General features: G+C 33.2%; 1 protein-coding gene across 1 annotated transcript in view; it reads left to right on the top strand.

Moving 5' to 3' along the window:
- LOC147064763 (uncharacterized) overlaps window positions 1–27,258 on the top strand; it is a 232,849-nt gene extending 205,591 nt beyond the window's left edge. Inside the window, exons 7-8 of the mRNA XM_085958044.1 lie at window positions 15,524–15,629; window positions 25,883–27,258. Coding sequence (XP_085814170.1) covers window positions 15,524–15,629; window positions 25,883–25,955 — 179 coding nt within the window. The 3' untranslated portion in view covers window positions 25,956–27,258. The remainder of the gene's footprint in view (window positions 1–15,523; window positions 15,630–25,882) is intronic.
- Window positions 27,259–27,553: the final 295 nt, after the last annotated feature.

Below are 27,553 nucleotides of genomic sequence, written 5' to 3'. Positions count from 1 at the left end.
CCGTGACACGAGATTTTTATATATATGTATATAGAGATGATATCGTAGCTCGTAGCGGTAACGCTACGCTGTACGCAGAGCAAGTGCTTTTTACGCCTCTTGCGCCACGCGCCCATCATGAGGCCATTCGCAGTATGCTTTGGTCCTAACTCTTAAGTAGGTACTTTCATATTTATTTGCCAAGCGTCCCCATAATAGTCAATTATTATTAATTGTTTGCACTTGTCACCAGTTAATTGAACTTTTTTATAAATCTCAACCACACCCTTGCCTTTTCGTACAAAGTGGTTCTGTTACTACAGATATATTTAATCGGATCGCTTCTAATATTGTTATTTTAAAACGCATAGATTGTAACTGTAGCTTCAAATGAAAAATGTGTTTTCAATAAGGAGTTGAAAGAACAATTTCCTCTCGTTTAGAAATCACCGACGAAACGAAAAGTCATGTCAAATATGAGAAATGTTCAGATTATTGTTTTATATCGAAGCGGGGTGGCATGTAGGATACCTACACATCTTTATTGTGCGAGCGAAAGTCTTGTCGTTGGATTATTTTACACAATGCAGGAACATCATGGAAGACGATTAGACGAAATAGCAAATTTATTTTAATTTTTTTCGTGGTGAATTTCATTGAGGGATTCTAAATACTCTTGTTAATTTCGTGTGATTTGGTCATGTAACTTTGATTTAGGTCTGACGCCACCCGTATCAAAATTGCGCGTATTTTAAACAAATAAAGAAACGCGTCGTTCAAGGAAGACCATTTTGGATATGTATTTATGCTAATTGTAAGTAATATTATACTGCTATTTCCTAGGCGGAGGCGCTCGCAGTAAGTTTTAGATTTTGGTACTGTACACTGTTGTGAGTATTACTGTCTATTCTTACTGATTTAAATGGCTTTGAAATTAACGTCTCTAACAGGCTTCTATTAAATATTTGTCTACAAGGAATATGAACAATAATGCTCCGTACATTTCTTGTCACTTCACTCAATATGCTAATACTTGGCACATAGCAAACGTTCCACACAAACGTACAAATATTGTCAAAGGAAATATTTATATATTCAGCTTGTCTTACACTGAGTACTTAAATGAGCTAGGTAATGTAGTTAATATTGGCTATTACAAAATTTATTTAATATTGCCAACTGATTTTCATCATTATTTAATATTACAAAATACTAATGGGGAATTGGAGTAACCTAAAATCAAAACCGGGTTTTAATTTAAAAAGGACGTAGGTTAATACATAATATTATGTCGGGAAAACCAAACATATAAAATATTGAAACGTAGGTAACTAATTGAGAAAAAATACATTTCCGACGCTATATAGAGGATTTTAACATACCTATTCAATGTTGACTTATGATGTCGTGACGATGATGTTTTATTTCGTGACACTCTGGAAGAGACTTTCACACTCCTCAAATAATTTATTTCTTAGGCCCCTGACAATTTCAGGACCTGATTGGTACCTATGGTTAATCCAGGCCTGCCTAAAACACATTCTAAATATTTTGATATTTTAGTCAAAATGATACATGATAATAATATATATATATCATGTTGGTAATACTTATCGACATACCGATTTTGCGATTAATTTTAGATTTTAACAAAATTTTATTACCGGAAGGAGCCGGGTTTTTTGTGGAATGAACACAGCACTTCTCTTGCTGCTGTTAAAATATAGCACTTATTGCAACAATTACAACCAACTTATTGTAATTGTTACAATAAGTGCTAATACTTTGATACAAACCTACCCTAAGATTGATGATATTTATCACTTTAGCGGTCGATAGTCGAAGTATAGAATATACCCACAGGTTTAAAAAATATATTATGTACTTATATATATTTTATTCCAGTAATCGTATCGACCATGTTTAGGAAAAAGGGCGTAACCCACACAGAACAAATTTTATAGGAGAGGCAAAAAACGTTTTCTGAATGATTTTGGTTTATTATTGATAAAAAAATAGGCATAGACATTGTGTGCATGATGATTGATGATTTGGTGTAATATCTTTAAGATCTACTAATAATTAAAGAAGTTATTACAGAAACTCATTAAAATTGAGGATAAATGCTTTTTTCCTTAAATTAAAACTTAATAAAATCTCAATTAAAACCTGAATTTAGATAATAAATCGGCATTTATTCATTCGCAGACAGCGGCTCACTTCCTTTTTGCAGAACGTGTATTTAGTTGTACACATTGTTAATATCTAATAAAAGCACTTTTCGAAAAATCGAGGGTTACGCCCTTTTTCCTAAACACAGTCGGTATATTAATGATCATATTATTTTAAAAAAAATGTATTCTTTAGATACTTATTTTGAATAAAAACATATATTATTTGTCTCGTAATAAGTTTACCGAGTAGGTATATATCGGTGTAATATAAAAAGGCGTTCTCCAATCGAATTTTTATCGAATATCGGAATCCGAACAGTCAAAAAACAATGATAACTAACAATAGTTTTGATCGCAAGACGTAAATCTGATGGCTTACTTCTAGAACAAGTCTCTTGAAAGTGACCCTTATAAATCGAAAGGGATTCAGTGGTATATTCTAACATCTTTATACAATCGAGGACACTTTTCAAAGAATCCGGAAAATCTGGCTGGGTTCACGGTTGATTATATATAAGTATACTATCATATCTGTATTGTATAGCGTCGCGATACAAATATAATATAAGTAATACATTTATTTCGTAGTAACCTGGAGCAGTGCTTTCCAATATTTTTCGCGTAATAGTACACTATTCAAATTTTAAAATTTTAGCGGCACATTAAAGAATACTAACATACATATATATATAATTAACTTTGCCTGTTTTACGTAATTCACATTAAAATATACCAGATGATACCAGATGTAAGAGTAAAAATAAGAAAGTTTTTTCGTAAATTTATTTTAGAAGTAACACAAACATCATTTTAATTGTGCAGCGACAAAAATCAGGAGAATATTTTATGATGTTGATGCAAGTGACAAAAAGATTTCGAATCCAATCGAAACATTTGAGTGAATAATAACGAAGCTTCTCCTAAAGCATGCTCAGATGTTACTATAAGTAGCTACTCGTGTCAACAATTATTATTTGCTAGGATGGAATTAAAACACCCATTAAACACTGAAATATACCCATTATAAATACTCATCCGATTTATGATGGTAGTTAGCTGGAATATACATGCTGTCTTGTTATGACATTTCATCCCACCCCCGATCTGCTCACTCCGCGCAATGACGAATAGAATTTAGAATAGTAAAACGTGGTATCTATATCAACACTGGTCAGTGCGGTCAAGCGTTTTAGAAGCGCCGGTGGTACTTTAATTGCAAAGGCTTTGTTTTTTTTTTAATTTCTAGCGTTCTTGTGTTGTGTTCTGATAATGTCGTTAATCATGGAAAATAAGTGACGTTAAATGCCAGTGTCGTAAATTCACTATTCAATCGTGTGATTACTTTCAAACAAAATGTACAATGGTGGACCGCTCTACCCGCTATCCGAAGATACGTCGATACGAAAGATGTATCTGTCACAAACGTTAAATGGCAATGGCAGCATATCCGATTTAGCTAACCGACTTCTTACAGCAGTAATAGTAAGTCAATTTTCTAAAATAATAGGCGTACATTTAAATCCATAGATTTTATCAGTTTATTCATGTTAGTAGGTACCTATACTTTTATTTAGTCCTTACTATCAGCAACAATATAATGCGCCACACCGGTTGGGAAGGTCTGATCTAGAGGTTCGGGAAATATCCTAGTTATTTATTGAGCTCGTTTAGTTTCTCGACATAGTTGTTATCTCTTTTAATATTTTTTTCTTTCACTTATCACTAAAACTCTCACTATTTTTATATGTCACACGAAATAAAAGTCAATCTTTGAAAGAATATAATTTGTGAATTTCCCCGAAGGTTTTTTTATTATTATTAATAAACGTGTCCTTGCTTTTTCGTACAAGGTGGTTGTTAGTAATTTTTGAACAATCACAACATGCTTTGAGAAAATCATATACTTAAATATTTTGTGTCCTCACCGTGATCGAACCCAGAGCTCCCGGATGGAAGGCCATCTTATTGTTTAAAAAACTATTTTTAATTTATGTTAATAATTATTATATTATGGAAGTCAAATAAACTGAATGCGTAGGTACGTACTGTGTTATTTATTCTATTCAAGCATTCTATTTGCTATTATCTTATTTGCTACCGCCACTTTCTCGCATTCACTTTATTGCGAGAAGAAGACCTGAAATGTTTTATACAGACAAATTAAATATCCCATTTAAATTGTGTAATGATTTCTAGCCAAGCTTATATACGCTCAAGCATGTTGTGTTTATTTATAAAGAAAATTCGCGTCGTCGCTTGTTTTATGATAAAATTTAATATAATAGTTGGATAATTTGATTTTGTCATAATTTCACTATAAAATGTAATGATTATTGATTAAAAAATCTGTGAACGTTCGATTCGATTCTTAATAAGTTTTCATTAATTTTACCGATTTATTTTTAAAAAAAAGCTTCAAAGCTATTGCTATCTCCATGTTATTCCAGATCAGACGGCCTTAAGATGCGATGCGCCATTTTTTTATATAGATTTTTTCTCGATTACGCGTTTCATAGCATTTATGTTGTCACCTTACCGGATATATGTTTGGGGAATAGCAGCTATTTTATTTATGACCGAATGGAGGACTATAGCTACGCCGAAAGCATTTCGGAAATGAGCTTTCGTTTTATTTATTCCATTTTCCTTGAATGAAAATTCTAAGGAGAATCGTAAAAAGTAGTAGTTTAAATGCAAGACGGCCTTGGTTAAGACATTATTTGCAAGTATATATTATATTGTAGGTACCACAATAGTGTTTTTAAGCATTTTAGTAATAGTTCAATAAAATAAAATTCGTTAAACGCTTATTCCTAGTATCTACGTTGTGATAAATTGATTTACTACTATATAATATACTTTTTGCTAACGTATAGGTTTGATGCATACGTAATTATTAACAATTTGTAAAACAACCGGGACCGTTCATTGGTCGGCATATTAATTGGTATTAGGCGCATCGCTGATGTGCAGAATGATGGAAGTGGACGTTCACGGGAGCAGCGTCTTCACGATAGTCCAGGATCAAATAGACTTTTTGTATACATAATATGCGGAACGCATTCTGACAATTGGAATAGGTTCTAGGGGTCATAAAGGTATATAAAGTCGATGTTGCCAGGCGATATTAGTGGTAAATTTTTTTTTTATTGAGATTTTAATTTTTTTTCTTATAACCCACCAAAAATTGTTGTGAGTTCTTCAATAAAACCAAGACCGAATCAGGGATTGATTGAAAATGCAATAATTGTACCATGCCATCGGCATGGTCTTAGAACGGTTCGTCCCGTTTGAAAAAATAAAAATAGCGGGTAGTGCAATGTGTTAAAAATTATCGATTCTTAGGATCCTCCTTGGCTTAAACTATTTTATTTAGTAGCATGTTTGTATAGAATCACCCAGATTGGTTTCTTTACTATATCTATGCATATGACATTTTAGTTTTAGTATTATGGTTAATCTAGAAACAGTGTAGGTTGCATAATATATAGGTAGGTGAATAAATTAAATAACGATAACCACTAACCACACTAAGTACCTACACATTTATTAAAAAAAAGAAGGTTTTTTTTTACTAATTAAGCCAACACAATACGAGAGACTCTAATGTCTATATATATTCTATTATATAACTTATGTGGCTAACATTTTACTGGAATAAGAGGTGTTGAGTAGTTCATTCAGTATCTACTGCACGTCATGTTCGCGATGATTTAATATTAATATTATAAATATACGCAAACAAACGGACCTCATATAGCCGGAAATGGGAAATCTCTTTGGTATTCTCGCTCTGAGGTTTGAGCCTTCCTTACTGCCACATCGACTCGTAGATATTTTTTTCTGCACGTCTATACAATTGTTATTTGTACGAAAGATAATTGTGGCGTAAACCGTGGATTAAGATAATACGTAACGTCGACTGATATTTTCGGAAATGGGCTTTTCTCTTGCCTACCCTCGACTAGATTAGCCCGGAATATATCCGCGTCACGTAATCGATTGCGGGGCGGCTGGTGTGAGGGGCTACACACATATTCTCTTTTCCGACCCAATTACCACGGAAAAATACGTCTCTCACGGAAAGATAATAATGTGCAGGCATACTTACTGAATGGAAACCAACCAGCCCGCCAAACCACCCCGCGGCGCTACGTATGCCTTCCCACAATATTTGGCTTCAATAATTGAAATTCTATCATTATTATTTTAGTTAGATGTAGTCTGCATATTTACCAGCATATTATCAACAATAATAATAGATAGTAAGTTAAATGAGAATAACAGCGCAATTTAATTGGGTTAGTTAAATACTTTATATTATGATAAATAATTTAAGACTTGCTTATATGACGAATTGCAGGATGCCGATTACATATACGACGGTTACATGTAAATTGTATGTATGCAGTTCGTCATATCACAAATTACCGTGAGCTGTTGTAGCGGAAACATAATATAGCTGTATAGCACTGAGATCATGTGGTTCGATGAGCATTTAACTATGAATTGAAGGTATATTACAAACTCTAAACAATATATTCTGTATTGGTTATATATTGCAAGCAGAGAAAAAGTATAGACATAAAAATGGTTGATATATATATTATTTGAGAAACTTGCTCTTACGATAAAACAAAGATTAAATTGACTCCACGTGAATTTGACTAACAGTGAAATATCTACCTCTAGATATATTAATGGAAAGCAGTAGAAATATGAATATGTACACAATGAAATAATGCAGATATTAAAGAAAACCCCAATTTAGCTAAATTGACAATTATTTATTACAAGGTAAAATATGATATGAGTCTATTTAAAAACAACGAAAAAAAGAAAATACTTACATGGTATTTTAAACAATTATTGAGACTGTGATCTTGGTTCGCAGATAGTGTGAATTTATACAAAGTGAAGATACTTATTTGAATCTCCTCCGTCCTTTGATATTTATTCATTTACTTATTTATTTAAAAAGGACACATTGAGCACATAACAAATTATTAATGCATGACATTTAGAAAAAAAAGTACAAGTAAATCAACTAGACAAAAAGCAAGGTAGAGAAAAAACAAAGCAAAAAATAATTTTATAGAAAAGAAATAAAATAAACAATAAAATAGAATTTTAAAAACAAAATACATAATGCATCGCTAAAAATATCTACATCTCTAGAGAGTGCATTGAACAGCCTGTATAATATATATGTAATGTAAACTGATTCTATTAAAAATTACATCTGTAGCTTCATATTTAAATGAATTTAATTGGATGGCGTCCGCAGGCATCCGTCAAGGTAAATTGTTCAGTAAAGAGATCCGTCCATTTATGAAGTCATGGTTAAAGTGATTGAATCCAAAGAATCGAAAACATTTCTTCTGTAGCGAGCGAGGTGTGCTGGTAAGGTGGGCGAATGTATTATATATCTCTTCAATATCTTAAATAATTTCTTTTTTTGTGTGTCGATGTCTATTCATAATACAATATTCGCTCACGTAAAAAATGTATTATTTTTATAAACTTTTTTTGTGTACAGTATACGCGGTAATGTGACGTATAACGCTTAGCTGTCGGTAATTTTGCGTGGTTATCTCGGATATTATTTATATAACAATATTTCTGTGTCGTATGAAAATAAATTCGGCTGAGGAGATGATTCTTTTCTATTACCCCAGTCTCATAACGTTTTCATCTTGATACAGGCACTTGACGTCTTGTGGTTTAATAAATTGAATCAAATTTATAAGGAAAATGTCCGCAATGTTAGTGGTAACTCGCGTCGTATGTCAAGGCATGTTCTTTGCATGATTCACTTATATTTAAGTGCTACACCCTCAGTTGCTGTAAGCATCTTATATTATGTGCACGCGATCCGGATTCTCGCGAGAGAATATTACTGCTTGACTTTGTTTAAAAATATTCTATGTTCGATCTGAATACGGTAAGAGAAATTCAAAATTTGACATCGAGGATAGGTATCGGCAACTTTTACAGACTAATGCTCCGCATTTAACTTTAGGTTTTAATAATATGGCTGCAAGTGTTCAAAGAATATGAAGTGTAAAAAATAGCTTATTAACATTATTATTTCAATCGTTGGAAAATCATAAATATTTAAGTACGAGATGTGAAAGCATCGAAAGTGAAAGTTTCAATTGAAAATACAGTTTATTTGCAGACCACCTTTACAATAGCCAAATTATTTATCATCATCATCATCATCATCAGCCTGAATCTATCCACTGCTGGATGAAGGCCTCTTCAAGTTGCTTCCACTTCTCTCGGTCCTGTGCATTGCGTTGCCACGTACTTCCGCAGAACTTTATCATTTCATCGATCCAGCGGCCTCTAGGTCTACCTTGTGGACGTTTTGTACTTCTTGGATACCACTGGATGACTAGATTTGTCCAACGATTGTCTCTTCTTCGAGCTATGTGTCCAGCCCATCTCCATTTAAGGCTTTTAATAAACTCTATTACATCGCAAACCCTTTTATTTATATCCACCTTAAAACCTGAGGTTAACTTAAAGAAAGCTCTTGTTCATTATTAGCCAAACTGGAAGAAAATTTGTTCTTTCTAAAACTCATTGGAGAAAATGCTTGTTCGCAAATGAGTTATATTTATGTTTGCCATCCAACTGCACACACAGTTTATCAACGTAATATGAAATGATGTAGATTTACTTTAAATCACTTTATATAAGTAAATATAAGTATAACATATAATAGTATTGAAATAATTCAACATAGGTGTCGCATGTTATGACTTTTATGGCTCGCAGGCCATCGGTTACCGCCCTTTAATCTAGGATCCAGTGACACGCTTCATTACAAGCGATTTGCTATCACGTGACATCATATGTATTCTATAAAACGTGATTTAGTTCAGTTATCAGTAGGGTCGAGGGTGGCGAATACCTACCGATATATTATTCTCACCCGAGTCTAGATTGTAACATATTTCGGTCATTCGTTACTATCAATAACATACATTAAAATTACAATATGGAACTTAAGTGTTAACGCCGTGAGATCGCTGGCATTATGTGCTTGCTCGCAGCAACCGTTATGTGCAATGTAATATGTGGTTGCTACTATAAGTACAGCCTGACGTTATCATTTTTCAATCGGTGTCTGTGTTGAAACTTATTTAGTTAACGAAAATTTTTGCCCGCAAACATAAATGATTCCCAAAAGAATAGCGCACGTTGAAAATCTGGTGTCGGTAATAATTAGGATTTGAAAATAATAATTATGAGAAACTGTGGCTGGTGCACAATTATGATACCTATATCAACTTTACTGATTTTTCGTTTCTGATTTCTGTCAATAGCGATTATGTACTGTTACCTACCTAATACATAAGTCTGAAATATATTATATATTCTTTTATAACAAGGTAGTGTTTAGGCTTGGGCCAATTATTGTCATTTGAGCCGTTCGATTATTCATTTAATGGCTGCAAATCTCGATGTAAAGACATATTAATTAATTTAATTAAAACACAATGCGTAACAATTATTCCACATAATTTAATACGTATAAGCATAAAACAATATACGTATATATATATATATATATGTGGGTAAGGAAAAATGTCGAATAAACGCCTTCTATTTTTACTGCTGTCTAGAAAAGCTTCGTTGGTATTCCAAAGACAGGCGACGTACGAAAACCTCAAGCTTTCAATAAATCCAAACACAGCTGGCGTTATCGGTCTGAGTCCGCAAGAGATTCTTTTAGTTTATTAGTTTATTTGCCTGTCAGTATAGAAGGTTTTTGTTCCGAGTAAAACACCAGAATTGGTAGGGGGTCTCGGAATAGGTGGATCATTTGCATCTGGCTGGACAGTCGATAATAATAGCTGCCCAAGATTGAAAATTATGGAGATCCCAGTAGAGTTACTACATACTGATATTGCAAACACCCGTTGACAGTGCCACTGATGAAAACGTTTTTTTTCAAGTTGAATCCTAAGAAGATCGTATTGGTCTCCACAGGATGGAGGTTGTATCAACTTATTTTTTGTTTTTACTAGAAATGGATGTTAACCTCTTGGCCAACCTTGAACCTAGAATCTTGAGATGACAAGTGATAATTTATATCATTGTGATCATGCATGGGCATTCCGATTGTCTAAATAACCAGCGGGTCTTCCGGGAATTAATCGCGGCGCACAACTTGAAAACCACTGCGTTATACAATATCCATCTTCGAACACTTTCTTATTCACATTTGATGTATATTGTAAATTGAGTGCAGCCGTCATATTAAAAATTTAGTCTTGGCATCGAACTAAGTGGGTAAGTTCATATTTGAAAATATTTGTTTTTATCTTATGTTTGTTTTTTCAGCATACGACAGAAACACTTTCATTTTATTACATAGCCATAACGTTGAGAATTTTTCACTTTTTATATTTTATGTTCTTGAAATTGTTCAAAATATGTGAACCTGTGTCTCTCGAGTATTGTATGTTTTGATGACAGCGAACCAAGAATAAAGTAATTCCATTTTTACGATTATTTCATTTCCTAAAAAGGCTTTTTTCATCTTTTGGGATTGTTGTTATAATACATACAGATGAGAGCTTGTTTTATGCGAAACTCACTTCTTTTTTATAACAGTGATACATACGTGTGATTTTATTAGTGACTAGCGATCGTCCGCGACTTCATCCGCGTGAAATACGAATATAAAACGTACACAAATATACACAATGAATACATATACCGCTTCGAAGTGAATGTAATTTCAAAAGATACTTCATTTTACACGGGACATCGCCCTTGAGCGTGACTAACTCATTAAATATCAGATACCAAGACATATATACCTAATCTTCTTTCATCATATCCACTCCTTAGTTAAAGTATATGGACACCACGCGGCGCCTCCAAGAATCTATCGCTCGCCAGTCTACTTGTATCTTCCCAGTTCATGTCAGCATCCTGTAGCTCCGACGTATACATTCCATGGATGGTATTTAGCGGCCTTCTTGGGCGCCGGAATCCGGCTGGTTTGAAGAATAGGCAGCTAGCCAGATTATAATTTTCTTGTCATCCGCGTAACCGGGCCAGATCCGACGTCACCTCTTCGCTCTCGGCGTGATGACCATGAAATATATGCGTTGTATGAAGATCCCCCTGTAGTCTCACACGTGAAAGTGGGGCGACGTCGTTGGGCAGGTCATGTCTCAAGGATGGAAGACACCCAACCACCAAAGAGGCTTCTCTTCAACAGATCAGAAGGGAAAAGGAGGGTCGGGAGACCTAGACTGCGGTGGCTGGACTGTATAGAAAGAGACAAAGCATCCCTGAGGCTAAGGTGGTGCATGGAGCTTGCGGTAGACAGAGGGGAGTGGAGACATTTCCTGGAGGCGGCCAAGACCTACATTGGGTTGTACTGCCGATTATGATGATGTCTTCCGCGTGGCCGGGCCAGATCCGACGTCACCTCTTCGCTCTCGGCGTGATGAGAGGTTGCATTAATTTTAGGAGACGTCGCCATCTTGGATTTAAAATGCCACAATAGCTACTTGTCACAATTAAAGCAAACCACTTTATATATCATTACTAGCTGACCCGGCAAACGTTGTTCTGCCATATAAATAATTTCTAGTGAATATTTTGGTTGGTAAATAAAAAATAACGAATTTATCGTAAGTGTGTGGGGATGGGATCTATGACAGAAAGAGGAATAGAGCGCTGTAGACGATGAACGCCGTTAAAAACAAAAAAACATCAACCATTCATTTTCTCAATTCAAAATGAGTAATGATGTTCATAATGAATGAATTACCTGTGACAGGATCTCAGTGATTGTCACTTTGCAATTCATGCATGTGTGCTAAGAAGAATTTCAATAATTCATTGTGCTCATTCAATAGGGCGTCCAGTTCGCCGACGATGCGCCTGGCATTATGCGAAATGAGGCTATTGTAGCCGCAACGTGCATCCACATGATTGATGTCCTCGCCGCCGCGCCCATGAAGTAGATTTGTAAAAATGTATGTGGTTCGTTTGGCATTGGCAGCAATGAGCCTACTTTGTGGTATACTTGGCTTTTGATTTTGAACGAAGAATGGAATTGTTGACCATTTGCCGCAGTATTGTGAACTATTTCTGTTGCTCCGGACGAAGTCATTTGGAAGCATGATATGAATGTGCGAATGGACTTCAGGAACAGGTTTGAATCTGAAACCGTGCCGATGAGCAAGCCGTTCAATGGTTCTGGTGGTATCTCAATTTCTGGTAGTTCCACTTTTCCTGATGCGCAACACATCCCAGCTGACTCATGTTTGAATTTGAGCGCATGACAATGGGGACATTCTTTGTCTATAGCACCAATCAGCACTTTCGGATGAGCGGAATATTTAATATCTGGCTCGTACTCGAATGCGAGACGAAGGAACGAAGCGGATGTAAATTTTCGATGTACTTGTTGGCGTTGTCGGTCATTTGCTCTGCGTGTGTTAACTACGAACCGGCGCGCTTGGCTCCGTTCCAATTGTCGTTGTTGATTTCGTTCAGCTCGTGCCTCTTGTGATTGAGATGCACGCAATTGCAACATGCTTACACGCACGTTTTTGTTATCTTGTTGGATTTGTTCGTCTGTTCTTTCTGCTCTACTATTTTGCATGTTTGTTGCTTTATTCGTTCGACGGCTCAAATGGCCCCCCTTGCGTCTTGCTGGCATTGTGCACTGTAATACACGCACATAAAAATATATAAATTAAAATAAATCGTACAAAATTTTGCACGCACTGCGTTGTGATATGCCGAATGAAATGTCAAAATGACGCGACGCTTCTCTTGAATTCTTCTCGGACGTAGCGCTATCTGTCTTTCAACAACATAAATAATTTCGTTCTGTTTGAAATACGAACGACGGTTAAATTTGTTCATACAAAAATAATAAAATCACGATTAAAAAATGGGAGGGTGGGGGTAGGAGGATGAAAATTTGGGGTTATATGTATTTTTTATGCCAAATAATAAAAAAAATACAAAAAAAAAGTTGTCAAAAAAATTAAAGAATTTTTTTCTGGATAGAGATACCCTAATCACCTAGCCATATGAAATATACTTGTTGACCTATTCTCATACCTAACAAATATACATTTAAAAAATCATAAAAATCGGTCGAGCCATTTCGTCGAACTCCTGACCACAAACATCGTGACACGAGATTTTTATATATATAGAGATTGCAGAGTACACAAGGAATGTATTGCAGGTAGTCATTCAATTTCATCATTCAAAATAAAATGGACTATTATTTAACTACGTCATGTGTAAATGTGCTTATCGTAAAATATTTTCGAAGACTGACTTTTCTCTCGTTCGCTGCTTAATCGAGATTTCCTAGTTCGAATTATAGTGCAGTTTACTTGCGTTTGAAAGGATCTTCTCGTGGCTTAAAACCGATTAGTTTCAATATCTTGACACTTTCCCTCGTCGCGAGATGTCAGTGAAAAACCTAAAAGCTTTCCGGCTCGTCGACCGCTGACCGATGTTTTTGTGGTCCGTTTCTTACCGGATCAAATTCGTGCGATTACGAGCCTACGCACATACCCACACATATTTACTGGGGTTTTCAATTTCGGGATTTCATGATCCTAAAGTCCCGGGATTGATTTTGTGTGTTTATTTTTGAGAAAAGTTACCCATTTTTGTGAACGTAATAATGAGGTATTCAGTTATAAAGTGACCTAATTATCCACACGTGGAGTAATTTTATGGAAAGCGGTCGACTATTTTTTTCTAATTTTTCATAAGTGAAAATTTTAAAGCATGCATAGGACATACTGTACTTATACCACTTTATATGAAGTATGTCTTTTAAAATACTTAATGTTAATAGTTCGTAATACAAATCAATTTTATGAAATGACATTTTGAATTCCTTAAAATTTCATGATCAAAATAAAATTTTCGCATAATATACTTATATTGAAAATCGCAACCTTTTCATTATTTTTGTCTTTTTAAAACACTTAGTGTTAATAGCTCGTATTAAAAATCAATTTTATGGAATGACATTTTGATTTCCTTGAAATTTCATGATCAAAATAAAATTTTCACATAATATACTTATATTATTAATATTAATACTTTCGACCGAAGGTACTTGATGGAATTTGAATTTAAATTCTAATGGATTCAAGCTCTGTAATATTCCATTTAAGTCGTTTCTCGCGACCCGGGTTTCGCCTTTCGGCATCTTCAGGCATCGTGTACACTCACCAAAGGCAAACACACACTGATAACGAAAACTCTTAACTCTACCTTATATAGTAAATCAATACAATAGAGTAGGTAAAAACTCCATTACCTACCAATCTAGTCAGAGGTTACAAAAAAAGAGAAAAAATACAACAAACAAATTATGAATAGTTGAATTGTCAGTAAAAACCTAATTAGTAAACACCCAATCTTATTAATAACAATACACTGGATAGCATATTATTATAATAAATCGTCTAACCTAATAATAGGTCGTTATTCTTTATAAACAATAAAAATACTACACTCAAGAGGTGTAAATCGTCAATTCTAAGAACATAATTAATGGAGTTAACTAATGAGATATTATTCTTTAATAATACTCTTACATGGTACCTACTTTTATAACATTATTTTTTAAAAAATATACATATAAACTCCCTTAATATAATATATATAACTAACCTAATATAATATATATGTATATAATACACACCTATACATACCTAAATCCTCATCCATACAATCTCATACAACATATATAAATTTTGTGTCAAAGACATTGACCATAATATAGTCTCGTATGTAAAACATCATCTATGATATAACAAAGGGCTACTAGGAAAGTTAAGTTGATCATTCAATAAAGGTAAGCGCTGCAACTGTGCTCCATTTATTTCTAATATTTCTTGGTAGAATAATTTATAATCACCCGTATGATTGTAAAGTAGTTTTGCAACCTTTTCAATGTCAAACGTGTTTTTCATTTAATAAGTGGTTCGCAAACGTTGAAGTATCCTTCTCCAATCTTTGGGCTGCTAAATGTTCTGAAATTCTAATATTTAGGTTCCTCGTAGTTTTACCAACGTAAAATTTGGGGCAGTAGTATTTTTATTGTTTATAAAGAATAATGACCTATTATTAGGTTTGACGATTTATTATAATAATATGCTAGCCAGTGTATTGTTATATTGAGAGCATACAATAAATCCCTACAACAGTGTTTTTCAAAATTACATCATGCTACTACCGTTTTACAAATATGTTACATTTTATTTATATCTTCTGTATTCAACTTTAATATATCAAGACGTCGGTGGATATATTATTATATTACTAATGTAAATAAATATTTTCAGCGTACGTGAATCGTCGATTCCCGCTGGTCGAGGTCAGCAGAATTAAGCAGGTTCTCGCCTACAAATGCAAAGAAAATTGCACGGCACTCAGGATGAAAAATGTCTCGTAAGTACTACACTATAATTTTTTATTGTGGAGGCAAGGCGCCCATGCTAGTCACCGACATTAAGATACACGTAGACACATACTCGTATCTGGGAAATCGCACGAAACGTGTGATTGCGTTAATCCGTGGTTTATAATGCCACTATGTTGATACGCAAAGACTTTTGTGCGTACACATCGTAAGATATTTTGTACGTGTGACTTTATGAGACCTTGCTTTTATTTTTGTATTGATATCTTCCATGATAATAATAAACTCTTAATGAATGAATTTGTGGACGGTTTTTAAATTATATAGTTAGATATAGGTAATTACCACTCGGCCCTGATTTTCCATTCAGAAATCCGGTAGCTATCACGAGATAAAGTTCTTGTTACAATGTTTGAACTGGCGAAAGCGTTGTTGGTAGGCATATTTTCTGGGTCATATATTTAGATTATCTGATCTTTTAACAAACATCTCGTGGTTATTCAAAATTCCTTGCTTATCTTAAATTAAATTCAGAATGTGAATGATATCATATATGGGATCACAGAGATTATCAATATAATTTTTTATCGTAAATATTTTACTAAAATTATCTCGTCATAAATTATACTAATGGTTTTATAAATGCGTTTAAAAAATAATAAATGTAAAAAAATTTAACACCACTGCACAGTTATGTACCGAAATATGACTATATTCTAAAAAATTAGAGCGAGAGGTTTAAAAGAATACTATTTTATGTAATAAAAATACTTTATGCAGTCATCAAATGTTTAAAATAAATATAAAGGATAATAAGGCTTCAAAATTATATAAATAGATTATCTACAACGTTTAAGGTATGTCCAGGATCATGCTTTAAAAAAAGAACAAAAGCTCCATTTTGACCTACGCTGAGCATGTCCCCCCCTAAGCGCGAAATATATTTTGGTGAATGTCGCCTATTATCACGTGACGTCACAGTAAGCTGCCGCTACGGGAATAGTGTGTAATGTCGCTTTTCTTGGTGTTTAAAATGTTATCAGACTGATCCTTCCATCCCGTAGCACATTTTGAATATTTAAACGAACATTATCAGTTAGCAAAATTTGCCGAAACCACCAGAACAACAATGAGGTCACCTCGCGTTGAACTGCACTGCATCGATACATGCATGACTCAATGATTTTTTTTTATCATCTTCTACAGCCTACACATTTTTGACTCATGTCAAAATCACGTTTTTTCTTTTTTGTGGATTGCACCATGTATTTTCTTTAAGAATATTATCTATTATCTATGGTCTGCAGGTTGGGTTCAGTTCAAAATATTGTCTGTGGATATAATATCGCAAGTAATAATTGTAACGTACGTACACGCAGAAACTGTTAAAATGAATTTAAATTAGCATGATTAATTAATAATAATTCAAAATACTAATACATTAGAGTTGGCACTCTCTATAATTAAATTTAGAGGGGTGGTGATCGTTAAAAATATTCTGTAAAATGACGAAACCCTGTACTAAATTTGTCGCCGTGACAGTGACGTGACATGCACCTCAATTTGATCACAACTTTACAGTTTTCTTTAAGACTCTAAATATGAAGAAAAATCGCTGTGCTAAAAAAAGTATAAAAAAGTTTAGTTATTAAACTTAATTAGGGAACGATGGCTCGGGGAAATAACTATTATTAATAAGTTTCTCGTCACTCCGTGGGTTCCCCTTCAACGTATGGACAAAAGTATGAATTCTTTGAATATAATATTACTTGTAGACAATGAAGATTGGGACGCACACATGGAAATATGCCCGTAAATTGAATGGCCAAGAAATGCATCCACCGAGTCGAAGAAGATTTCTGCACTGCCGTATTTTAAATATACATACACCTAAAACACGGTTCGCTAAATGTTGTGGACATGGATTATCACCCAAGCGGTTAGTAATAAAACTGATGCTTTTGATATGTGTGTTACCGGAGAATTCTTATGGAAATCTTCGTCGGTTGTCCGACCAACATACAGTCACTCTTCAGAAACAAAATGTTTTTAAAAAGAATTATTTTGACATAAGGTCCAGATTATGTTTTGGGATTTTAAAATATTTTTTTGTCATAAAATGATTTGCTATTTGTAGAATGTAATAATTATTATCAATTATTATTTCAACGCTTTGCTATCTAGATAGATTAAGGAGTAATAAATAATTATTTATATCGATAAAAAATTTCATCTCAGACAAGACGTTTGAAGTGTACCTGGGTTATTCAATATTGGGGGCCTTAAAAGATAACACATTAAAACAAAATATTATTTTAAGTTTTAAATATTATTGATATTCGAGCAATATGTGATAGTATTTTTTAATTTTGTGCTGTGTTATTAATTGTACGATTTTTCGGAAGTAATAATTTGTTAAAATAGTATTAAGAAGTATAGATTTTTCCAAATATCTACAGTAATATTTCGCGGTCCCCTGGGGGTCAAAACAATCCTAGTTTGAGAACCACTGCTGTAGACAATCCGATCTGAAAGGAAAATAAATACTAATATCATATATTGTATAATATTAGATACATATATAGTATATTGTTATGTGGCATTGGCGTATTACATGGACAAAGACAGATTTGTGTGAAAAATAAAAGCACAATCAAATACGTCAAACAGTTTTTTTATTGGTACATGTGAAAGTGTTCGAAAAATTAACCAAATAACGAATAATTAGACTCTAAAAAGTCTAAACGAATGTATTTTATATTTTGTAATCAATCATGTAATTTACGTTATCCTACATCTTTGTTTCTTTATGTTACTTTTATTCATGTATTGCTATATGGAAAACGAGTACCTTGATGTACGAGTACATTGTACTGTGTACACGCTTGATTGACACTATGCCATGGGTATCAAAGGAATTTGCTAATACCAATTTACGAGTTCGTGTAATGGACTCGATTGTTTCCGGCTCCGCGTCCAATTGGAATTCAGCACTTTCTATTTACATCCCGTCACAGGGAAGTCGTTTTGCCATTTGTCACAATTTGAGGACACTTTTTGCAAACCTTTACACATACAAACAAACAAAAAATATGCTGTATGACTGAAATCTACAATATCTTAGCAATCACTATATGGCTTTCACCCTATTGTACTGCTTGGAAGACGTCCTGTACTCTCCGAATTCCAACTCAGTTAGGTAGGTACACATAATAATGTTTTTGAATTATCTGATACTGCTTTTAAGACGTTCGATTTTTCGTTTGAGTAATACATAACTAAGGATATAAAAAATACCTTCTGTAAGACTGGGAACATACCTTAAATGGAGTAAACCCTATAAGGCAAATAAAAGTCTATAATAATATTAAACGTACAAACTAATTGTAAGGATTATAAAGTTGCGCACGTGGAAGCGATACACATGCTGTTGTCTTTTGCAACATACTACTTTTGTGAAGAAGGATTTTCTACCCGAATGATGTTGAAACATGTATTTAAATAGTTTAACCCCTGAAATAAGATAATATATTGATATTATAATAAAATTTTGAGGGCAATCATCAGGGGTGTGGTTGTCCGAAGACGGTTCTGGTTTACCTTATTAGTTTTCGCTGCATTTTTCAACTCAAAGTCGTCTCTCTCCAATTTGATGCATATATTATGTGGTAATCGTGGATATCTCCATCCGTCCATAAAATTAGTTAGCTATAAATAACATTCTCTCTCGCTACGTAGTTGTTAAGTTTATGCGATGCACATTACTTAACCAGTGTGAGTGAGTCTTTGTCTAGCGGCTTTAACATGCACGCATTGAACAAAACTATAACAGGGCATCCTAGCTAGACATTAAGTATTGATTAAATGTTGCTACAACCATCCCCATTCAGATAGCGAGATCTCTGCGAAGTACCATCACCCCCGGGTATCTAAAACCATCGACATTATGTACGTTCATCTCAGGTTAATCTGGATCGAGATAGGTGCCGTTATACAATATGTCTAGGGATTGCAATACCGGTATTTCAAAACAATATTTCATCATCAATATTTATCATCAATATTTATCAACACCGAAATACCGGATTTTAAATCCAAAATACCGGAATTTTCGGTATTAATAAAGCACACTCGTTTACGTTTTTGAAAATTAAGTTATGTGCTGCTAAAATGCTGATATATATAGAGTGAATCCAACAGAGGTGAAAAAATAATAAAATATATTTCATCAAATATATTTATATAAGCAATTGTCGCGATGAATTATCAAAATATTATTTCGAAATAGAAAATATCTGTGACAAAAATGTTCAATTATTCTATAATCATTGATTACTGTACAAGCGTTGAATTTAAGAAGCTTTTCGTGCAGCAGGACTTATTTGCACTTGATGAACTTTTGAGGGCTTAAGTTAAAATTATCAATATATTCAAATTTGTTAAAAATCACTAGTTCTACAATTATGATCAATACATATATTTAAATGTCAACATAATAGATGTAGGTACGTAATAAATGTAGGTTTTTACTATAAAATAATATTTGAAAAAGATTTTAATATCTATATATTATATTGATAAGCACCTTCTTCTGTTTTTTTTAATGTTTAAACACCAAAAAACCGGTATTTTCATTCGGTATTGCAATCCCTGAATATGTCGTTAGTTGTTTCCTTTTTTATTTAAAACTATTGATGACGGAAAGAAACGGGACAAGGATGCAACCCTGTCTGTCTCCGGCCTTGACCCCGAACTATTATAATACTTTTACCTATTATTCAATATTATTAATATATATTTTGATAAACAAGGGAATGCCTTAGAAATGTAAGGGCTACATATTAGCAATTCTTGAAAATTGATACCTCGTATCTGACATTCAATATTTTTGACAAGGGAGAGTTAAAATATTATACAACAACTATTAAATGAAAATAAAAACAAAAATACGCTTAATGCAAAAATAATTTAGTTTATTTTTTAGGGTAACTGTATTTTTGTTTTTATTTAATTTGATTATCTGATTTTTTATAACATTTTAATTCCCCCTATCGAAAATATTGAATTTCAGATACGATGTGTCAATGTTAGACCATTGATATTTTAGTTTTACAGACTGTCAAATAGCTTCGGTCTATGGTTGCAAGAATCTCTTCATTTCCTAAAAGTAAATGAAAGTTCTCGTGCCGGTGACTTAACTCAATCGTATTACGTTTTATAAGTTACATTTATAATATTTGTTTTTTTATTCTACGTGGACATAATATAATGTCCTGAGGTTTTCCCGATTTTTTGCATTTTACTGTTTTCAAAACAAACACCTGAAATCGAAGTGATTTATTAGGCATAACAATACAACTAACTACTCAGTCAAATTGTTTTACTTAATTCAATGATTTACTCTCGTTTTCTACACAACGCGTTACAATAAGTACTTAATAATCCTCGTCATTCTAAAGTAGGTACTAAATGATGTCATATTAAATTCAATTAAAATTTATTAACTGTTACGAGCGTACATTATGAAGTAAAGACGTTCACAACATGATATGAAAAATATAAAACAAAATTAACTAACATTATTTAAATGAGATAATATATATAAATAAAACAAAATGAAACGAATACAAGGTAATAAAAAAAAATATAAGTATAAGGAAATACACTAAATTAACGAAATATGTATACACTATCTTAACGGCCCACATGCGCCACGTAGGTCAAAATGGAGATTTTATGATATATTATGGGGATTTTATATAAAGGTTAATAAGGCTTCAAAATTATATAAATAGATTATCTACAACGTTTATGGAATGTCCACGCTTATGCTCTGAAAATACCATAAAATCTCCACTTTGACCTACGTGGCGCATGTGGGCCCTTAAGAGATCACCTAAACTAAAGCGTATATAATGAGATCCAAAAAAAGTTTGTTTGAACACAGCTACTGGCCTCCCAATTGATATTATCAATGGGGCTATATCTGCACGCTTGGCACAACTGATGCTCCCGATTTTGTAGACAGTTATTATTAAGGATACACAGATCAGCACTACCAAGAATGGCAAAGTTCACCGCGTATACGTCGTAAAATAAGTAACCAAATATATTTTCTTGTAAATTTTAAACTACATATTAAGTAAACGTGTCCAAGAGAAAGTCAGTCGGATAAAGCCACGGATAACAACAATACACCAAAAGAAGTCTCAAAAATTGTCTGAATCTTCCACTATAAAACCGTAATACACCTGATATTGGGTCCAAACAATCGATCCACTCACAAGTCGTTTTTGAAATATTGAATTATAAAGAAGTTGTTCTATTGCAATATCCGCAAAGATCCCGGAAGAGTAGCTAGAGCTTTTATAGTTATATTCCGAATCTTGTATCACATAATTTTGGGGTGAGCTTTTATATGTTTTTAATTGAAAATAATGTATTTTCGTAAACTCAACTAGTAAAAAATAAATATACGAAAATTGCGATATAAATCATTGCCCTTTCATTTTCTTTTAATGTGGGTCGGAAAATAACATTCTCTCGTTCATATTTTTAGATTTAAAAAATCGATTGTTATAATTAATAACTTTCTATTTGTGTAAAATCGTAGACGTTATTGGTTTTCAGTATATCTACGTATGCTAGCTTATTTTTTTATATAGATTTTCTGAAAAGAAATGAAAACAAATAGGTTTGCTGATAGAGGGTCTTCAATCAAACGAACGTATTTCTTTTATCGGGATGACAGGACCAGGAAAAACCTCTTATGTAACGATAAAACTCCTTAAAGCGAAGTGTAGTGCCACTGTAGTTCTACAACATAGCATGCACTTTAACACAATTTACTGATATTGATTAAATAACTACTTACTGCATACTACATAATTTTTATTTGAATGAAATTTTAACTACGTTATAATACAATGTTAATTTCATGACTGTTATCACCATTTGAACAAAATATGATACTCGCTTTCAATTTGAAAGTGTTTTAATTAATGAATACAATGAAAAAATCATAGAAAAACCTATTGTAACATAATGTGATGGATGAATCTTATTATTTACTTCTTTATTTTATGGTTATTATTATTATAAGTTTCCTCGAATATTCTCATTACTTCATAATTTTTAATTTTTTTTACGTCATTAAATTTTTTTTTTTATAAAATAAAAATGTTTGTAAGCAATTTGAAATCTTTTTATTAATATCGCATCCAGCTTCGGTATGGTTAAAATGTTTTTTTATTGTAAGTAACTGTTTATCTCTGAATTTAAAAAAGATTTATTTTTATTTTCAGTGTGTGTATTTGATGTATTTGTGTGTATATCATTAATTAAAACAATTAATCAAGATTTTTTTTTTAAATTTCATTTCTAAATTATTTACTTAATTTAAAGTACCTATACACTGGTTGGATTAGATCTACATTGGAAAAATAATTTCATCTCTGTATCGTTTAATTCTACAAAATGTCATCAAGAACTCGAATCTGATGAAAAATAGAATGAAGAGCTTTTCTATACAAATAACACGTTTTATTGAGACCTAATTTTCTTTGGGTAGGCTAATACAATTAGGAACTGTAATTAAATCTACCGGAGTAATAGTATCGTAGTTATATATCTCATTATGAGTGAAACCGTGTCTGGTAGGATATTTATTTTATTGCTAGGTATGAGGTCAGAGTTTTTCCCGTATTAATTGTTCTTAAAAAGCTTTCATAAGACATTTTTAGACTTTTTAGACGGACTCTTTTATTTTTTGACATATTGCCCTATAGATTGACTTTGATATGTCTATGATAGTGGCTTTTAACCCACGGGCTATGCCCCCTAGATGCCCTAAACCCTTTCGCGGAGAGTTAAACATGTAGTACCTACTAATATTTATGAGTTGTCATATTAAAAAAATGCACTAAAAATATTTGTTAGTACTTATACATTTCTCAATGTATACCTCGTTTTTCTATAAAGTCAGAATGTAAATATTTTAGATGTTTGTGTGTACTTATAATAGAAAAATATTGTTTTAGCCTATAGTCGTAATTCTCTCATCAGTGCAGTATGTTCAGATCGCGGAGACAAGTAAAATTACACTCAGAAAACTTGACCAAATTATGATAACAATTAACCCTTTTAACATAGGAGGTGTATCTTTTAATTTTTCAAGTTGTGAACAAAAGCTTAATTTACTCGCTAACAAATTCGAGTCGCAATTGTATTAAATATTTAGACAGTAATGCGGACGCCGTACCTACTATGTTTCAATTTCGATTTTTTATTATTGATATTGAACACTTTTTGTATGGGTAATTGTTAATGTTGAAGTCGGTCCAACCAACTGTTGGGCCCATTGGGCTGTCCGACCTGGTCGACACAAAGGCCAATTTTGTTCAGTTTACAAAACTGCAGCTTATTACGGATGTGAAAATCTCTTCACATAATTTTGTATGGCCGTATTGTTTCAGCTTTGTTTTTTGTACTATATATTTATTTTTGTTAGCTCACCGTGCTCCTCTGCTATGGGCACTTTTCATTTTGAAAATCTCTGTAAACTCATTCAAAGTACACTTGAGTACGTGGCGACCTCAGTCTTCTGTATTTACTCTTTAGCCATTCCCAGGTTTAAAAACCTGCTGATCCTTCACACCAAACATAAAGCGTAGTGATACGATCGATTAAGACCGAGTATGGTGCGGGGCAGTTGGTTTGGAGGGTCTATGTTTGTGTTGTACATATTATACATCATATGGCGATCGTAAAATGAGATAAATAAAAACATTTCGTTAAAAAAAGACAAGAAAACAAAACTGAAACTCCTCTGCGGAAAGCGTATTACGCGATTCCACGATACATGCTCTGTAGTTGGAACTGTGAAAATTCACTGTATTTGCTTTATATGCAAGTATATGAAATGTGTTAATAAAAAGTCACCCATAACAATATTTACGTCATGAGCTTTTTTCAGATTTAGGGGAAGTACCATCAACAGTTTGAGAAGCACTGCTCTATAGTTTTTTTGTAGATTTCTGTAATAATGTACTATGTAAAAATCAAGTATGCAAAAACTGTTATGTTTAGTCTATATACAAACGCTTTGGGGTGTCCAAGATAATTTTACTAGAAATCATAATATTGTAGATAATAATTATTTGCAACGATGGTGGGTATTATGTAGGTCGGATAAAGCGTGTATCTTTTTATTCGTCTCGTAAATAACTGTAATTTATGTTGGACTGTAACTTAAATATATGATTGTGAACCTGTAGTTCGTAATAAATCATCGGAATAATACTCGTTAACTTTTTACCCCCGTATCTTCTTTGTGTAATGTCGGCACGTATTGTTGCGCGAAATATTTATACGGCGGAAAATGTTCAAGCGTTCAAGTGAATATTTTTTTTTGTATCACGCTGCCTAGCCTAACCTAACCTAACCCTTGTCACGACATCTGAAGTTTGCAATCAATTGTTGTATTCTTCTTAACAAAAATATGCGAGGAAGAATACCTATTGTTTTTTTTTACTGCACGCACGACTTTAACTAAGCTAGGTAGCTACCGGATTTGTCTGATGCCAATTGTGGTAAGACGTCATTTGGTGTGGGCATAGACATTGATCTTGGCATGGTGACGCCCTGGTTTGCCTGCTCTTTAGCATTGCATTGGAAAGGATCCTGGATGCAGATACCTATACTGAGCGGCACACTATTGTTCATACATAAGATTATGTCATTCGAGTGCATAGACTAATAAATTAAATATATTTGTATTCAAGATCTATTTCGCTCGCGCGCATTTAATGTCAATAGTATTGAAAGTCTACCAACTAGCGAGCGACTCGCGATAATATTATCATCGCATGCGTTCGAACAAGTTTTTTGGAACAAGTTTATTGAGCCACACGTACTGAGTATGGGTAGTTGCATCCAAGTCTTGAGTACACGTGACAGTATTTCCAACGCACCTCTAATGTGCACCGAACGAATAATAATGAATCGGAACAGAAAATAATGTCGAGAATTTTGAAATAGGACATGGAAGTAAAAGTAGGACAAACATTCGATGGTTAGATAAAACATTTTTCTTCTTTTTCTGTGTATACGGTACTTTTGTCAAAAAAGCCAATGTCGTGCGAGTGCATGTCCCATATTGACTGTGTGGAAATGTAATCCGCAGCGTGTGACTAGTGTTAGTTTGCGCGAAGCCTAACAATAATTTTATTGTCCTACGTATACATATACTGGCTGCAATTTGAATTGTATGTTTTTGTTGCAGTGACGGAACGGGTCAGCAGAATTCCGGAGGCGGCGGCAGTTCAGTGGGCGCAAGCGGCGGTACTCGACCGTGATATCAAAGCAGCGCCGAGTCATTTCCTCCCGGGCACCTGTCAAATGTTCACAGGTGCCAGACTATTAAGACATTCATCGATTTCGACGAAAAGAAATACTCTTTAATACCGTAAGACAGGTGTAGCACTGTCACATATTTATACTAATTTGGTATCACACAGGTATAGTTTTAGGGAATTTCTGTTTTTTTTTAGAAAAGTTTATCGATGATACGAACATCATTGTGTAAGGTATATTTCTTGAAACTTTCACTTTATTTGTTGTCTGTTTTGGTATTTGGGCTGTCATGGTGTGTTCTTCCTTCTTTCCAATGTGACTTTTTACGGGACCGTTCTCAAGAGATAGTCTGGTAAAATGTACCGTTTGCGAACTCTGTTAAAAAAAGTTTGTTTGAAAATTTCGGAACGAACATTCATTAAAATTCGCTGTCATAATAATAATAATATGTAGTGTCAACTTATGCATATTGATATTATTCTAAACATACACTAATACACTTACACAACTACCAGTTTACCACGTAGTAGAAGGCGAAGTAAAAACACGATACGGTGACAGCACCAAAGATCAAAAATGATTCCTGAATGTTTAGTTTCAGTTTTCTTTTAAAAAAAATGGTGTATTACCTAATCACTGGAAAGAAACATGATTTCTACTTGAGGATATCATTTTTTTATACATATTATAATGTTAGATGGGTACAATTTATTTCTGAAAACAAAACATAGTTTTTTTTATAAATATTTTGAATGTTTCAATATTCTTATCTGAATATTTATCGTCATCAACGTATTCACCATTTTGGTAAATATTTTCTCGCTTTGGATTGGAATAAAAATGCCTATTTATTAATTATAACCCACACAACATAATATACATATAGTATTTACGTAAGTAATATTACTACCTAATTATAAAGTCCGTAAAATTATTAAATAAATAAAGGTTTTGTGAACTATTAGTTTACATATTATGTAATTAATTATTGTTTTACATTTTACCTATATCGTTTTTTGTAAGTTTGATCGGTGTTAATATTGAATTGCGTATAATAATAATTATTATCGAGATGAGTTGCTGTGGATTGAACGTATATTAGTAAATCGAATTCAAAGTTACATAATATGCGATTGCGAAATCCACATAGTCCTACATTCATATAATCATCAGTACCTCAATATTACAGTGATCTATTTTTTTTGAGTTTTTCACCATAAATTATCAGCAAACTACCTATGAGCATCTCTCACCAGTGTTATCAGATAATCCATTTTGATACCTATGTTAAATGCTTGATTTGGGAAAAAGAAATATGTAATAAATATTTGTAGTTAATTTTGTTTTCATTTGGTACACATTTTTGTTTTTTGGAAATTCAGATTTTATATATAGATTTTATTATATATTCGCTAGTTTCAAAACACTAAAGATGGTATTGTTTCCCTACTTTTGGTGTTAGGGGTCGTTCATATATGACGTCACGCCCTAATGGGATCTGATATGATGAATTTGACGAAGGAGTTAGGAAAGGGGTTGTAGAAAATAAATGTGACGTCGCAAAACTTTCAAAATATTTTTTTTTCTAAAAGTTACATAC

Source organism: Rhyacophila brunnea, unplaced genomic scaffold (genome assembly GCF_057557595.1).
Source record: "Rhyacophila brunnea isolate RB1 unplaced genomic scaffold, BYU_Rbru_1.0 scaffold_7, whole genome shotgun sequence".
NCBI classification, from domain to species: domain Eukaryota; kingdom Metazoa; phylum Arthropoda; class Insecta; order Trichoptera; family Rhyacophilidae; genus Rhyacophila; species Rhyacophila brunnea.
This window is presented reverse-complemented; position numbering and strand designations above follow the sequence as displayed.